Source organism: Platalea leucorodia, assembly GCF_965183815.1.
Source record: "Platalea leucorodia genome assembly, chromosome: 4".
NCBI lineage: Eukaryota > Metazoa > Chordata > Aves > Pelecaniformes > Threskiornithidae > Platalea > Platalea leucorodia.
Window position 1 is genome coordinate 6,168,953 of NC_138826.1, and position 17,291 is coordinate 6,186,243.

The following is a 17,291-nucleotide window of genomic DNA, read 5'->3' on the forward strand; positions in this document are numbered from 1 at the left end:
ATGAAATTATAAAAGACGGCACAGTAATTTTAGGGGTTTTGGTGTGGCTGCTCAAGGTTGGGGGTGTTTTCTCCATCCCTGCTCACCAAGTCTTTGTGCAGAAGACATACTGATGCTTTGCTGTTTCTTGCTCTGTCCCGTATCTGGAGACAAATCCTACGGTGATTGTTGTATAAAGAAGTCTTCATCCTGTAAGGAGCAGACCATGAAGAATGGGGACAAACAGGAAGAAATTGCAGGGCAGTTCCCAGCAGCAGGAGGTGGCCTCGCTGGTCTCTCTGCTGTTTACTTTGAACTTGGCATGCTCTGAGTCTTCCCTGGCTTGGCTTCCAAAAGCATAAAGCACACAGCCAAGCCCATGAGCACGTGATACTTGGCATTTTTGATGCATGTTGCGTGGTTGTGCAGCCATAACTCAACGATCACAACTATAAAGACAGGTAGGAGCAAGCAGGCTACAAGTTGTAGGAATTTTTAATCTTTTCATGAAGCCTAGGCAAGCACAACTTTTTTTTTTTTTTCCTTTGGAGAGGAGCCTTCTTCCTTTAACCGTGGGGTGAGCCATGTCGACCCAGCTGCTTTGCAGCCATCAAAACCGTGCTGGAATAGTTCATGCACCTCACCCCATGTCAGCCAACCCACCAACATAGCAGGGGACCTCATGAGGTTTGCCCCCGCTGCTCTGTTCTGCTGGGTGCGATGAGGCCCTGGTGTCCGTAGCCAGGGCTAAATGCTGCTTGGGGGTTGTTACCTCGAGGAGTTGCAGTTCCACGATTGCTCATCTGCCGAAGAGCGTTACACAAGGCAGATAGATGGAATCACCTGGGGATAACTTTTAGGTGCACATGCAGGACTTTCTCTTGGCCAGGGGGTCCTGCAAGTGGTGAAACTCTTTGCTGCTCACCAGAATTATTTATTTTTCTAAGTCTTCAAAGCTTAGGAAAACAAGTTAGTGCAGTGTAATATTTTCCCTTACCCGTGATGACATTGGCAAGTAGTTCAATTGGAGGAGATTCACTTTTTTTTATGATCTTAGTATATGTAACATTCAACAGGAGTTGACATGATGCTGGAGGTCCACGCTCCAGCAGGTCAGTGTGGCTGGAAGCTCTACGCTTGCTAGAGTACCAGGCATGTATTAGGTGGCAACATTTCGTTTTGAAAATGTTTACTTCTGGGGCAAAAGGATTCTTCCTGTTCCTCAGATACTTTTCTTTGGTCTGGTTTCATCTCTTGTACCCATCAGATGATTAGGTCCTTATAGGGTAAGGATAATAGGGTTAAAGATGATGCCAGGAAAAAATACCTCAATTTATTTCGGAGAGTCTGGCACTTAACGTTTTGTGGAAGTCGCTGCGCTTTCAAATAGAGCGGCCCAGGAGCTTGTTTTAAAGGAACAAGTGAAGACTTAGAATCTGCCACATTTTTTATGTTTATAACTGTCGTATACATCTCCTGCTCCTTGGTGCTGTTTGATGGAGTTTTCCTACAAGACCTAGATCTTTTTCATCAGATATGAACAATTAATGTTTCTATACATTGAGGGGGAAGTGATTCCTGCTCTTTGGGATGTTGTTCACAGTGACAAAGGATTTATTTTTTTAAAATTTTTTTTTGTTTTAAAATTATAGAAGGAACTTCAGTAACTTGGAAAGTATTTTATCAGAACAGAGAGACTTCCTGATTATGGCTGGCGGAGGCAGAGCTGGGCATAGCTGGCAGCTAGCTGACGGAAACGCAGTACAAATAAGACAGCAGGAATCCAGTGACTTTGGAGAAGCAGATGGATGAATTGCAAACGCTATTTTGTCCCCCTTTGTATAAGGAGACGTGCTTCGCCTTTGTGGCTTTGGTTTGCTGTTAGCTAATGGGAGATAGTCACCGTGGCCAGGAATGACTCTTTGCATTTTTAAACTGGTGGCCATTTCTTTTGTAGGCTGAGCTTATCATCCATCATCAGAAGAGAACATGGAGCTACTCTTAATATTAGCCTGCCAACTTAAATTGAAGGAGAAGCCCATCGGGAGGTGGGAGGGAAGGTTGCAAACCTGACTGATGATACCTGGGCTTCCTGATCCTGCAGACGCTGCCTCCTGGAGAGACCGTAAAGGCTTGGGTTTGACTCACAAAGTCCTGGGGCCCATGGCTATTCTGCTTCAAGCACAGCTTGGCAGCCCCATTCCATGTCGCTCATCCAGCGTGGTCTTGCTTGGATCTTCCTCAATGACAGTAAAAACAGGAGAGAGGGGTAGGAGAAGCAGGAGGAGCGGCAGTGGTTGGCAGCCTGGCGTTCCCTGTGGGGGACATTCAATTTTGCAATGAACCTCTTGGATTCTTGACAGGTCAGGTCCGTTGACCCTTCTGGGCACGCTATGGTGAGTGTTTAGTTATTTACTAAAGCCTTTTGAAGGGAAAGTGGCTTGATGGGATCTGAGGCTTTTGTGTTATGGAGAGTTGTGTGAGAATCTTTGCTGGGGTTAGCTATTAGCTGATTGTTTAATTATTTGGCTCTGTAACTAAGTAACTAAATGCCTTGAGCCTTAAGATAAGCAGCTCTTTGTTAACATTTTAATAAATGGAGGCAAATAATAATTTAAAACCTAAGGAAGTATAAATGTCTTGTTTCAGTGACCGAATCTTGAACAGAAGCATGATTTGGAATATAATTAGGTATCTCATAATAATCTGAAATAGCACATTCAGAATGTCCCCAGTCCTCTATTGTGATCATGGTTTTTATACAAACATTATTTACTCCATTTGATGGCTGGATGGCATAAACCATGCTGCGAGATTGTATGAGCAGGCAGAGAAAAAGTTCGCGTCTGTTTATTTAACAGCAGCTTGGTTTTCCATGGCGGTATTGTTCAACTGCTCCACCTTTAAAGTTAAAATACATTGTGTGCACCACTATTACAAATAAGGATGTAGCTGAGAGCAGACAATAGCAGAAGCAACGTGCCCTCCCTTGTCCCCCAGTGTTTAAGAACACCATGGAAATTTTACGCGTGCCTTTGTTGCTTGTTTGTTTTTTAAGGGGTGATAGACAGGTGTTATTCACATCAGTGAGTGCACCTTTGCCGTAGGAACTAATGCCACAATTGTAGGATTTGCAGGAGACCTCGCTTAGAAAGGCGTCCTGTGCCGCCTTCCCTCGGCCGCGCAGAGCTCGCCCAGCAAAGGGCTGATTTACAGGCTTATGGCGATGGCTGAAGGATGCAGTTTGAAGGGCTGGAGGAACGTGAAGGCGATATCAGATCATCAAGCCTTGCTTGGTGGTGCAGGCTCTGCAGGGCTATCTCCTCCTCCTCCCATCTAGCTATTTTCACTAAGGGAAAATTCAGGAGGATGCTGCTGAAAACACAGGAGGAGGATGGGTACAAGCAAGGGCTGAGCAAACTTGCAACCTTATTTCTCTGGTACGCTCAAAAGACATGGAAGCGGGGAAATAATCCTGATGTCAGCCTCAGGGGAACCATTGATTTGATGATACGGCACGCACATGAGTTCAAAATTTGTCCCTAAATTTCAGAGCGGTGTAAAAAATCCTTGTGCATTGTCCTGGAGAGCGAGTTAACTTTGCAGCGTAGGTTGTTTATGTGCTGCTGGGAATTTTTTTTAACAGTTTAAACTGGTTGATTTTCTCAGTGAAGCTGTTGGGCGGACTCATGCCTCGGAATCCCACCTGTTCTCTGTTTGCTTTTGGGCACCATTTCAAACCCACACTGGAAAAAGTTTATAGGCAAACATTATAAAAAGCGACAGTCTTAAGTGCTGCTACATTCTAGTTTGGCAACACAAAGGCTTACCTGAAATAACTCACTATTTCCAAACATGACTTCATTATTTCATGACAACACTTTGTGCTGTATCTTCCCTGGTACTCTAGAGAGAAAGAAACGAAGGAGGATAATATTTACCAAATGCTAATACCTATTTGAAACTTGCTTTTCTTTAGTATACTAGTAATTTTCCTTGTATTTTTTTTGTAATTTTGAAATAAATTGCTGTTCTTGAGTTTGGATTTGGATTTGTGTTGAAAGACTCGCTGTACATTTGGGGATAGCAGTTTAAAAATAGATGAAATCAAGGATGGGAGGTAGAAAATTATTTTCCTTATAATTGTATGGGAATGACCGATCTGCCTAGGAGGACGCCGCAACCTGCGTGACCATCCTGCGACTTTCCTGGGGCTCCTCAGCGAAAGCCGCTAATGCACTTAAAGGAGGATTGAGTTATCTTCACCCATGGTGGCTTTTAGAAAGTTTAAACAAAGACATTTTTAAAGACTCCTGTACATTGGTGGCACAGCGTAAACTCTGTAAAAGAAATTTTCTTTGCAGGTAGAGCGTTACAAAGAACTCTTAAGAACTTCAAAGTAAATTAGCTAGCTGGCTTCAGCGACTTTTTTTTTTTTTTTTTTTTTAATTTGACAGTGGAATTTGAATTAAAAAAAAAAACTCAAGCATACTCTAATATACTCATTACTGATATGAAATATATGTAGAAAGGAACCCATGCTCCTTCTGGAAATTCGATTTCTAACAGCGTAGTGTGGTGCTTGGTGAAACTCCTGCACTGTAGATCTGTGGATTCTAGACCATATCAGCAAGATTGAATTAGTTTATAAGGAGTATAAAGCTGTATTGTGGCTTGTCCTAGACTTTGAGGTGGAGCTTTGCACGTTAGAAGGTTTAGAGACCTTGTTATAAAATCTAAATCCAAGAATTTCTACAGTCTCCATAATTGGTCTTGTTTAGGTGGTTTCATGTACTTCCTCTGGCCACCATCTTGGTGTGATGCACGTGTCAGATCTGTTGTTTGAAAAACCATGTTTGTCCTAGGGGAAAAAGCCAGGAGAAGCTTTGCTTGCTTTGCAAGGGCACATCCCTGGATCTGTTCTCTCTTTGCTTCGGGCAAACTCCCACCAAACTCCCTGAAATTACAGGATTCCAGGATGACTGGGAGGAGAAATTGAGCACGCTGTTTTCAAGTGCATCAGTATAACCCAATATTTAAATGCATGTGTCCCCCACTGTGGTGGCCACTTCTGGTACTCATAGAATCATAGAATATCTCGAGTTGGAAGGGACCCATAGGATCATCGAGTCCAGCTCTCTGCTTCTCGCAGGACTACCTAAAACTAAACTACTGACAGAGCTTCAGCATTTCCAGACTCCTGTCCACAGGCTAGCTCAGATGTGATGCTTGTTTCAGACTTCTCTGTTGAAGGAGTGATACAAGAAACGACAACGCCGTGCCTCAAGGACGAGGAACATGGGTTTCAGGGTTTTGGTATTCTTAGAAGCAAGGGTGTACACCGAGGAGTCACCTATTTTGATATTTCCTCAGACTCCCAAACAAACAGACAGAGGTGTGTGTTTTATTTATATATGCACACAGTGGTGCACAGTTGGTGCCTGCGCGGAGAAGGATGTGTGCCGCGGAGCAGTTGTCCGTGAGATGTGACCCTCATCCTGAGCAAACAGAGGATGCCTTCATGCTGCTTTCCCTTATTTACTTTTCATGCCGGCCTTGGCGAGGCCGGGAGGCTCGTGGGAGAGGGATACTGTGGTTGTGGGGAGAAAGCGGTTACAAAAGCAGTCCCTATACTGGGCACAGCGCCGTGTGTCGTAGGTGTGGCGTGGGGGTCCCTCCACCCTGTGCCCAGCCATCCCGCTGCCCCTGCGGAGACCGTCCTGGGTGCCCGGGGCTGTGGTTCCCTTCCCCCTGCTGAGAGCCGGCCTTGGAAGGGGGTGATGAAGCTCTAGTAACTATAGGCAGACGTAGTTTTCCAAGGATGTTTTTTTGGAAAAAGACTGTGGTTTGACATTCTCGTTATTTGGTTACAAAAGGGAACTGATGGATGAGCCATTTTGTTTTGAACTTCTGTGTACGCTGTGACTTTGAAAGCTTTGCTTGTGTTCCCGGGTTTCTGCTGTGTTCTGCTCGGGAGAGGCTGTGAAATAAGAAATGAAGAAAAGAAAAGAAAAAAAAAATTAAAAGAAAAATTTACTGTCACTGGGAGCAGAGTTGGGAGTGTAGGAGGCACATGTAGGGACTTTGGGAAGGGTGCAGGGAGAAAAATAAAGGACATCGTATATGCTGTATATAGGAACTCAAGTTTATTAGCTTAGTTAGTGAGGGGTCTTTTGGCCATCCTTTTCTTCCAAAACGGCTCTTTTTAGGTTTAAAAAAAAAAAAAAGGCAACTTATAAAATCAGATGGGGAAAGATAAATATTGGTTTGAATCATAGACGCAAATGCTAAGATATAAAACTGAAGTTGCTTTTTGAGCTCCTCCTGCCTCCCCCAAATTCCTTGAAGCCCCCAGGTTCAGCAGCACTCGCCTCCCCAGGGTCGGCTCGCTGTGCCCAGCGAGAAGGGCTGTGCGTGGCACTCGGGACGAGGCACGTGCCGAGAGACCGATCGAAAGGGAATGGGCTTTCTTTGTGTTTAACTTCTTGAATATAAAGCGTATTTCATACCTTCACGTGGTTCAGTTTTTACAAGACAGATTGCTGGGCTAATCTGGATGAAACTTTTTTATTTAACATAACTTGATTTCCGTGAATGAAAAGGGCCTTCACTGACTTTTGTTGGAAATTCTCTCCTTTCCCTTCTCTTTCTTCTTTTTTCCTCCTTTCCTTCCACCTTCGCAGAGCCGCCAACCAAATACCAAATCTCTCAGCCAGATGTATATTCAGCACTCCCAGGAGAACCGCTTGAGTTGCGCTGTCAATTGAAAGACGCCGTCATGATCAGTTGGACTAAGGATGGGGTCCCTTTGGGGCCCGACAATAGGACAGTGATTATTGGGGAGTACTTACAAATTAAGGATGCTACACCCAGAGATTCGGGCCTCTATGCTTGCACTGCTGTTAGGACCCTAGACAGTGATACTCTGTACTTCATTGTAAATGTTACAGGTGAGTGAGTTAAACACAGGTTTTGCATGTAGAAGCTGTAAAATGTGGTATAAAGACACATTATGATATAACGTGAAAGAGCCCGCTCGGGCACAGCGAGTTGAGCCGAGTTCTGTAGTTATTTCAGATATTTTCCCCCTTGTCCTGACCCTGAAATGGACTCGGTTTGTATATACTCCTTTTACTTCATGGGATCCATAGTGATTAACAGCTGCTGAACAGCCCTCTGTTTTATGCCACTATGACAGGATTAAATTATACAGAGTCACTGTGATGGTGATAAAGCCACTAAAATGAATACACGTTTTTTTTCTCCCTGCATCAGAAGAGGAAAAGGGGTGTCCTACATCCTTTAAGTTTAGAGATAAATCATTCTGGAGACACTCAGTTCTGTTCAACTGAATGTCTTTAAGAACAATAAAAATTGTAAGTGGAAAGAGATTTTTGGAGTTAGCAAGGTCCCTTTGGAAACTTCGTAGCATTTCAGGATTATTAGTTGGTTTTGTTAGAATTTTATAAGAGTAATGCACGTTTTGTGGCTGGAATTTCTCCTTCTATAGCTTCTGCACAACTAACATAACATCTGTTCTCCTTGGTAGATAATCTAAGATGTAGCATATTGGTTTATTTGTCTGCAAAAATAGGCTGGTTTAAAGACTTGATTATTTTTAATGTGCAGATGCTCTTTCCTCTGGGGATGATGAAGACGACAATGATGGGTCTGAGGACTTTGTGAATGACAGCAATCAGATGAGTAAGTAACAGCGAACTGCCAGAAGTCACTAGCAAGATCCACGTGGAAAATAATGTCCCGTCTTTTGCACTCCTGCCTTCAGAGCTTCTTGATTGTTAACTGCATGGGCTGTCAAATAGTGATGTCTTTGTCCTTCTCTGTTTTCTGTTTCACATAGTTCGTAACTTGGAAAAGAAAAAGAAAAATAAACTAATATTCTTCTAAACACGCTTTACTGGTCTGTACTTTCTTTCTCCCTTCTTGCTAGCTTTTCTGCAGTTTCCTTTCTTCCTGAATTGAAGTTCAGTCTTTGTCTGGTTTAGACTCTCACAGGTGAACTAACTTTTCCTGAACCTGAGCTGAAATTTAACAGAAGAAACAAAGATCCAGCTCACTTTGTTAAAAAGTGGTATGGAAACTTGAAAAATAAAGTCAAGTCGTAGTGAGGTAAATCCTGCAATCCTTAATCTCGGCGGAAATCTTGCTGGGGAGAATGAATTTGGAGACAATGAGGTTCTTTTGTCTGCAAAGGACCTCAAGGTTTGTCACAAAGAAAGCTAGCCAGCACTAAAACCACATTTTATGTTACTTACGCATGATGAAAATGGGCTAAAAGAGTCTTAAACCTATCTGAATGTTAAACTTCAGTCCCTTTAGAGAATTTGGAAAGCTATTAATAAGCTCTAAATAGAGCAGTCGCTAAGAAAAAAAAATATGTAAAATTCATATTGGTTCCTTATGCCCCTATGCACTATTGCAAAATCCCCGTGGTGACTGGTAGTTTGCTATCGCGTGTGCTTTGTAAAGTCAATAACACACAGAACACAGAAATCCTTCACGGGAGATGTCAGCTAGTTACCGAACGCAGTAGCCAGGTAGTGTATTTGCTCCTCAGCCTGATTAGTAATCGGCAGCTAAACTGTACGCTTGAAGCACTTGTTCAGATGATAACGCATGAGCCTGATTTCAGCTCTGCTAGTTAGTTACTGTTGTATACGGCTGCCCCTGGTCTGAAGCTGTGAAACATTAGATGCTATTTAAAATGATATAAGTTCTTAGCTGCCTGTTTGGCCCCTGCCATCTGTTAGTGTGATTAACCCGCTCTGATTCACAGGTGCAGCTTGAAGTGGCTGAGATTAAGCAGCTGGAGGCTGCTCTGACAAAGGAATGTGGTGGCAAAGATAATTGGCGAGTTTGGAAAAGGGACACCGCTTTTAAAAGAAGTTGTCTAGGCAAAACCCACAAACCCACGCAATGTTAGCGTTGCCCTGAAAAGGACTCATGGGTAGAAGTTCCTTTTAGGAAACATCCCGATGTCTGTTATCGCTTTAGAGTTTGTTGGTGTTGGTCAGAAAAGGGCTTGCAATATTTTCGGTGTGTTAGCGAAGACAATTGTGCTTCTAATCCGTGCTGATGGCTTTGGAGATTCACTGTGAGCACAAATGGGTGTTGGAAGTGCATATAGCGAGAAAAAAGAAAAGGACCTGATCTCAAGGCAGCGGTGCTCCCTAACAACGTGGTAACGATTCCTGCCCTTTTGTGCAACAGGGACAACTACCCAGTGGTGTCCTCTGTAACACTAGTGATGTCCTTGTAACGTGAGCTATCATTTTAAGCTACTGTTAATCAATCTTGATTCAGGAGCTGGTGAAAGGCCATTGACAATTTCCGTCTGCCAGGGATGGGGTGTGTACTTTAGCAGGGGTCAGTCACACTTTCCCTGCTCTAAATGAAAGATGCCTCTAGAGCGTGAACGTTTAAACATCGCGGATGGCGGGGAGAGCACAAACTCTTGCAGTGTAGAAGGGAGGAAACTGCAAGAAGACAGATTGCTCCCGAGCAGAGTGTTGCACAAACAAGTCCTCGTGAGATTGGTCTTTACGAGGTGCCCACAAACTGTTGGGGCTTCTCGCAAGCTGCGTTCGGGCGCCGGGAGCAGCGCAGCCTTCCTCCTGGTGCCTGAGCGCTCGACGGGAAGAGCTGGAACCAGAAGAACGATCGTGGTGCCGCATCGCTGCAAGCGCTCTGTTTTCAATGAAAAGTTGCATCATAGTCACTCAGTTGGATTAATACAACGTTGCTGAAAGAGGGTTGTGATTTGGCAAGATCAGAGCTGTGTGAAAGTTAGGGGTGGGACTTGGTGTGGTGCTTTTGCAAACCGCTGAAGCTTGTATATGTAGTGTCTTCTAAGCCTTCCCATCAGTATCACTTGCCATTCCCCTTCTAGATTTTATATTGTGTCCAAAAGGCCGCATCTAATTTAAGAAACTGTTGCAAGACATATTGAAAAATGAACGAGGAGTTGAGGAGTAGCCTAAGTCCTCCCTGAGCTAGCCGTGTGGCAGGCAGCGGTGTGTAATGGTCAAATCCCCTTTGCCACCTTCTCCTGCCTACGTTAGGCAGAGCCGAGGGAAGTCCAGGACCTCACAAGCATCCCTGGTTGCTGCTCTTTAAGGGAAAGAAGTCTTTAAGTGTTTCCTGAATCATGGTTGGAGCTTTGCAGATCTAAAACAATTTAACTGATAATTTACATACAAATTACAGCTGTGATCATTAAGGATAAGCAATGGAAACTGGCCTGGTTATGCCTTTACTGATGGAAACAAAAGGCCATAGTCTTCAAAGGTTGTTGCTTTTTGATGAAACAATTCTGATAAAGTCCAGCTGTCCTGGCATGTTAATTATGATGTGATGAGGCAGGAAATGGCTGTAGTGCCTTCCACAGGAAACTGAACCTTGGCATTCTCATTCCTGCATATTTAAAAGTAAAGCAAACCTTTTAGAGCTCTTTTATTTACGATGGTAAGTATTCTTGTAAGCTCTTTTATTTTCTTTGCCTCTGTTACAAATATATTTTCAGAGGCCAAGGTTTTCCAGTGCAGGCAGAGAGACTGTGGAGGAAATCTAGCCTCATTTTCAAGGCTGCCCAGAACATACAACAGCTCTTGAAGTCAACGGGGGCTTTAAGTGGCTTGGTAGCTGTGAGGAGCAACTCTCTCTTGGGAGAGGAGGGCACTTGTGTGTACGCCCCTGCGTTTGACCATTTGCCCTGTGTGTATTTTTAAGTAAAAGGCATGCAGAGCAGATTTCGCTCCGCGTTTGGTGTCCTTCTATCTTGACAGATATTTTAACTGTCTGAAAAAACGCTGTGGTAGATTTGTTCCAGACTGCATCCTGAATAGCTTTTTATTACTTCCAGCTTTTGTTGAAGGGATTAGTGCTCATGGAAGGTGCAGGATTGGTTCCACTGCAAAATAGTCCTCTCTGTCCACAAAATGGCTTTGTTGGCAACTCGGTTTTTCCCGTTGTTGCCCTAAGGAGGTGCCTCAGCTTGGTTCTGGAGGGCCACGTCCAAGGCTTTTTCTCCAGGACCTTGACCTGGGACTTTCTTTTACAAAGCTAAGGGCTGATTATCATCAGTTCCTACCGGCAGCGGTGGAATATACATTGTTGGTACTTGTTGCCTCATCCTCGTCATGATTTTGAGAGGTAGCCCTAACTTAAGGGATATCTATAATCCTGGCTTGGTGCTGGCAAGGCAGGAGCTGTTGTGATGGTTGCACTGAGGTCCACCAACAGTAATTTATTCTGGAGACCCCTGGGTAGCCCTGAAGATGCTGCTATTCCGTCTTGAATTCTAGTCAGGCGACTGGAAGCTTTATGGCTTTTTTCCTTATCACCCTTTAAACAATTTCTTCTGGGCCAAGCAATGGTAAATTGGCACCAAGAACAAAAAGTATCTAAATGTAATCCACATGCTGTTCTTTTCATGCCTTGAAGAATTTCAGAAAGGATGAAACAAGGTTCAAATTATCAAATCCTGTAGAGTGGAAACGCACTCAAGGGAGCAGCAAAAATTGGATGTTGCCTAGAAGTGTTTTTTAATTAAAGGTCAAACACAATAGTACTGAAAACCTTGGGGGGGTCTGATGTGGTCATTTCGGGTGCACTATTGCTTGCTCGAGGTGCTTGTCAGGCAGGCTTGAAGTGGACTACTTTTGTATTTCTTTGTATTAGATAAGTCCAAATAAAAATCGAGGAGTCCTGAAGTGAAGTGGTCCCCTGGGCTGCCCAATTTCAATTTCAGATGCAGGAGATTTGCCTGATTAGATGTAATGTATTTGCAGCGGAGTGCAGTGTGGGTCAGCAGGATATTTTCTTCACTAATGAGAGCTCTAAAAGCAATCAGGAATTCCCACCCGTTCCCCTGCTGCTCGTTACCGCTCCGCGCCAGAGCCTGTCCTGTTGTTGCTGTGAACTTTGCACAGCGGTGCTACCTACTTCCACCTGGTCTGTTAGCGAGGATGGGATGCGATGGACACGGTCTGTAAGAGGACTCGGCACTTGGTGGTATATATTCGTTAACTACGTTCATTATTGGTTTTAGTGAATCTGGATGTTCTTCCTCTCAAGACAAGTAGAAGCAGTAAAAGATGCTTTTAGGTTATGATAATTTAATCTATAAAGAGAAATGCTGTGTGTTAATTGGATCAGTTGCTGTATGAAAGCACAAAATGAGGACGAGTGTTAGGGTCTGTGGATGTTGCTGCCTTTTTCTCTTTTCCCTTAAACATACCGAGGAGCTGCCAATATACATTGCTACTACCTAGTGAAAAGCGGTAGGGTGTCTTGAAGCATTTTCAGCCGGTGTTGTCGACATGTGATATCCGCATGTTTTTCTCCAAGCTCCCCTGTAATTCAGGAGCATTGCAGGTGATGCTGATGTGAGGGCTGGGCGAGGGGAAGCTTTCCAGGCAGAGTCCTTTCTCCCAGCCCAGAGAGTTTCCTTTCCCCCTCTCTCCGTGGCACAGAGCTGAGCCGCTTCTCTTCGTTCCTGCCTGCATCCCCCCGGCCTCTTCTCTGCTCCCACCTCTTCCATAGAGAAAAAGTTTTTCCTCCCTGTGCATTTTTTGTGTATGAGTCTTTCTGGAGCACTTTGCTTCCAGGGGCAGAGTTTTTTAAAGGATGAAGATTGATGGAAAGGAGGGGTTATGCAGGAAAACCAGAGGATGAACTGCCCTGTAATGCAGCACAGGCTGGTAGCTGAGTAGAAGCCTGGCTGCACGAAGCAGCCTTTTTTGGGGAACTGGTGGTGGACAGATCCTGACCAAGTCAGATGCCCTGGTCCTGGGCTACACTCTGACAGGAGCTTCTCAGAGCTTGGTCCTTTCAGCCTGTGCTCGCATGGGCGAGCTGTGGAGCCTGTGGTTCAGACGTTGTGCTTGCCAGCAGATGCTTCCAAGCTTTTTATGCTCTATAGGTGTGAGAAGGTGGGTGTGATGGACGTGATGAGAAGAGACCGTGCTGGCTGCAAAGCTGCTGGGGTGGTGTTGCCAGTTTGGGGTCAGATCTAGGCACTGTGCTCTGTCTGAGATACCAATATAACTGGTTTGGATGGTTGATTGGCCTTGACCTGCCACAGTTGACTTTGACTTTGGGGGAATTGTGGGTAGGGCCCAATACTGGTCACCTTACGTTGCCTTGTGGAAAATGTTTAGTGATCCAGAGAAAATATCCTTTTAATTTATCAGTACCAGCATGTAATTCCGCCTTTGCCTGGTATACTTGTAATGTAATTTGGTGTTTGCGTGCAGTAGTTAATTCCTTTGGCTGGCTTTGTTTAAAGTCTTCTGTTATTTTAATGTGATCCTGGTTTTAGCAAATAACGTTAACAGTGATTTTCCTTGCATCCCTAATTCACTTTAGGCCGTGTAACAATTTCTTAGTGTTGCAGTTAAATTTTCAATAGTTACCTGATTTTCTGTTTTGATTACATGCACAAATTTGCTTTGCTTTTCTACTTCATTAATTTTAACACTAATTGCCACTTCGGGCAAAAAAAATAATCACTTATCGTTCTTAGCATCATTATAAGACTTGCTTTTGGAATGTTTTCTTTATACTGAGAGAGACGTTGTTAAAGGATTTATTCCTGTATTTTCTATCCAGCTGTATTTTTATTTAGAGAGGGGGGTGGCAGGATTTCTGAGTTTGCACTGATTGTAAGAACTGCTATAAATATTTGAGGAACGGAAGAGTTTATTTATAGTGGAGCGTTAGGCTGCTAATGAAGGAAATGAAACGGGGCTGAGAGAAATAGAGTTATTTTTCTGGACCCCTTTAGTCTTAAAAATTCCACACTAATCTGATTTGCTTCAGGAAAACTCCATTGTAAAAGAAATTAATGTTTCCTACTATTAAACAGATCTTGAATCTTTAACTTTTTAAAAACTGTTATGGTGAGGCAACTGAAGTGATGCCATGAAGATGCTGTGCAATGTAGCCAAAGTGGTGCACGGATCCGGAGCGTGGGATAACCTTGCATATGGATCTGTCTATCCAAATTTGCTTCTTGGAGGGTAAAAACAGATGGGTAGTTGTATGTTTTGTTCTGCTGTGTTTGCTGTACTTGTATGTGACAGCTGATTGACAACCTGGACAAGAGAGGGGTTTTCCACGTGCTCCTCGTGTGGGCACAGGCTGGGCCAGGGCATGGGAAGGGGCGAGCGAGAGCCAGGAGAGCCTTGCCAGGAGCTGGTAAAAGTGATCACTCCAGTAAATACGAGCTCAGAGAGACACTCTTGTTTTGTGCCGTGGTGTTGGGCATCGGTGGACATTTGAGCTTCAACAGGCTCACGAGTGGGAAATCCCTGCAAAATGATCAGTGCTATTGCTGAGTTTTGCTGGTCCTCCATTTGTAAATGTATTTTAGTGCTTTCTATGACAGTTTTAGCGTGCTACCAGGCAGGTAGGTATGTTTTTCTGCCTTCTGACAGATGGGGAAAGGTTAAGGCTGAGGCTCCCAACAGGTCTTGTGACTTGGTCTGTCTGGCTTCAGAGCCAGGGTCCGAGAATTCAAAGTTTGCTGAGCGTTCACAGTAACTCAACTTGAGGTCAAAAGCGTCTGATCATTTGAGTCTGCTGAAAACTCGGTCCCTCTGTCCTACTTGACATACACAAAACAAAGGATATCTGTGGTTAATTATTGGATTTTTGTCATAAATTATATACTTAAGGCTGCAGACTGAGCCGTTTGTGAAACTCTGGTCAACACTTGTGGCATATGATTTCCAGTCATGCACTCTTTCTTAAACCACGCTGTCTCTGCTAAAACGAATACGTGCAGCACTTTATGTCTGTGGAAGGGGCTGGAAAGGGAGTTCAGTTACTGAGTACTGATATTTCTGGATGTTTCTCTTTGAAACAGGGGCACCCTATTGGACACATACGGACAAAATGGAGAAAAGGCTACACGCGGTGCCAGCAGCGAACACCGTCAAGTTTCGTTGTCCGGCGATGGGAAACCCAACACCGACCATGCGATGGCTGAAAAATGGGAAAGAATTTAAACAAGAGCATCGTATTGGCGGATATAAGGTACGTTCTCATGATGTGATTTTGCAATGATTTAGAGCAAGGCCGAAAAAAAAAACCACCACGAAACCCAACAAACTTACTGAAGTCAACAGAAAATCTTTTAATGGCGTCGGATCAAATGTGGAAGCAAAAAAAAAAAAAAAGTAATTGTTTTCTTCTGGGGAAGGGTGGATGGTTTCTTTGGCAGTTACTGAGTGCTAATTCTATATTTTATTTTTCTCAAATTCAAGCTTGTAGCATAGCAGTGCAGCTAAGGATTATTTATAGAGACTTACTTGGAAAACTAAAGACCGACTTTGCAAAGCAGAGTAAGACTATTTTGCTGTATTCGTTTTCAGCTGCATTGTTAAAAACATGACGATCCACTCTGGTGATTGTAGGCAGTTTAATAAAGGAAGGGTTGGAAGTCAAAAGTTATTATTTTCTATAGAGTTTATGGTCTGTGAAACTGAAATGGGAAGCAGAATTTGAGGGAAAGTAACAGCAATTACTTACAAGGGTTTGTTTGAATTTTAAACAGCTTCAGATTAGATGTTTCATTCTAAATTGGTGGTTACTGATTAAGAGAGAGTTTTTAGGGAGGCCAGCTAGCTCTGTGGGTTAGTGCACAGACCTTTAACCTCCCGGTATCTGCCTAGGTCAGGTCAGAAGTCAGGATTTGGTCATCTTATCCCGCGCCTTACGGGTGATGGGAGTGCGTGACATTGGCATCAAATTGCTGTTCAAGCGCTACCCTTGCCATCCTGCCCCGCGTTTCTGAGCTACCGTAGCCTCTTCTGCAGAACGTCTATCGGTGGCTTCCTCACCTACCCGGCACCTCGGCAGCTTCTCTCCAAAGATGAGGAGTTTCTGAGTTAGTCACCTTGTGTCACGGTTGTAAGCCCCAGCCTAGAACTTCTGCCGAGGAGCTCAGAGCAATTTGTAATGGTAATTAAGACAGAAGTTAACTTTTACAGATGATGAAGTAAGCTTAAGACCGAGTCCTGGGGGCTGCTTCCCCCGGTACGGTGCCACTGCCTTACCCCAGCACTTGCAGTATTTTCGGGGTGCCGTGTTTTGCGATGCTGTGATGGAGCCAGCGTGTATATGGCTTCGTGTGCTGTTGACTCAGATCCTGCTTGGTATAAAAAAAAATATCTTTTCCAGTGCAGAGGAGGACAAGCCATAGTCTCCTTTCCTCTCTAGCTAGATTTACTGTAGAAAATGTCAATTTTTCCAACATTTGTGTTAGCAGAGAGCAAAGCCCAGAAGTCTCCCCGCATGAACACTAATTATCTAAGTAGACTTTTCCATCTATGTTTGCTTACACCATAAATTACTGTTGCTTATGAGTGTACACCTGGCAACACCTTCTGCCTTTCATAACTCTATGGAGTGTTAATGAATTGGCTACAATTCAGTGATTTTCACCTTTCTCAGTGCTTATTTAAAAGCAAAAAAAAAAGCCAATTAAAAAAAAAAACCAACAAAAACTAAGCCTGTCTTGGAAAATAATAGTAACTGTTTCGGTACTAACTGAGACATTATTTGAATAGTTTACATCTCATGAAGGGGAAATGCAGTTATCACTCTTGAAAACCATGAAGGAAAATGTGTGTTTTGCAAGGCAGGCTGGAGATACCTGATCTCTGGTTTGGGAGGGTGATCTTTGGCGGGGTAAATCAGCCCACGTGGGGCTTTGTGCTGCCACTGCAAGCCTGTGTTAGGGATCTGGGTGAGCTCATTTAGACTTGTGCCTGTTAAGTGGCACAAATTAAATTTTTGCTCATGTGTATTAAATGCATACAATTTCCTAGGTATGTATGTACTTTGGGAAGAAACCACAGATGCCTGTTTCTAAAGCCAGCTGGATAAGTGAAGTATATACCTATAATTCTAAACCATAACTTCTTACATCTCTTTAGTCTAAAGGTAAAAAAGAGGGGACACAGCTGTGGATTTTAGACTTTCTTGTTGCTCAGACATCAGATTTTAAACGATCTGGTAGCATTTAGTTATCATTGTCATTCTGCTTACCAAATCTATGTATATTCCAGATTCTGTTGGTGTTTTGAATAACCATCTTTTTAAGATGGAAGCTTGCTTTCAGTGAATGGGTGTTGAAGAATGAGGCCTCTGGAGCTTCTGGAGGCCGTGCTGCCTTCTTGTTAGAGGGGCAGGATGAGATCACTGTGGGCTTAGGTTAAAATTTTTTCTGAAATAAAGAGAAAATTGTATTTTCTTGACACCTCTATACCAACAAATTTGTAATG

General features: G+C 43.6%; 1 protein-coding gene across 6 annotated transcripts in view; it reads left to right on the forward strand.

Annotated features, from left to right (window-relative positions):
• The window catches only part of FGFR2 (fibroblast growth factor receptor 2), a gene marked incomplete at both ends in the record, with an annotated part of 81,397 nt that overhangs the window by 9,022 nt on the left and 55,084 nt on the right, over positions 1 to 17,291 (forward strand). For 4 of the 6 annotated variants that reach the window (XM_082310626.1, XM_082310627.1, XM_082310631.1 and 1 more), the window contains 3 exons: positions 6,663 to 6,929; positions 7,609 to 7,683; positions 14,870 to 15,039. In XM_082310626.1, the coding sequence (XP_082166752.1) occupies positions 6,663 to 6,929; positions 7,609 to 7,683; positions 14,870 to 15,039 (512 nt within the window). The remainder of the gene's footprint in view (positions 1 to 6,662; positions 6,930 to 7,608; positions 7,684 to 14,869; positions 15,040 to 17,291) is intronic. The other 2 variants (XM_082310628.1, XM_082310630.1) reach the window with 2 other exon arrangements.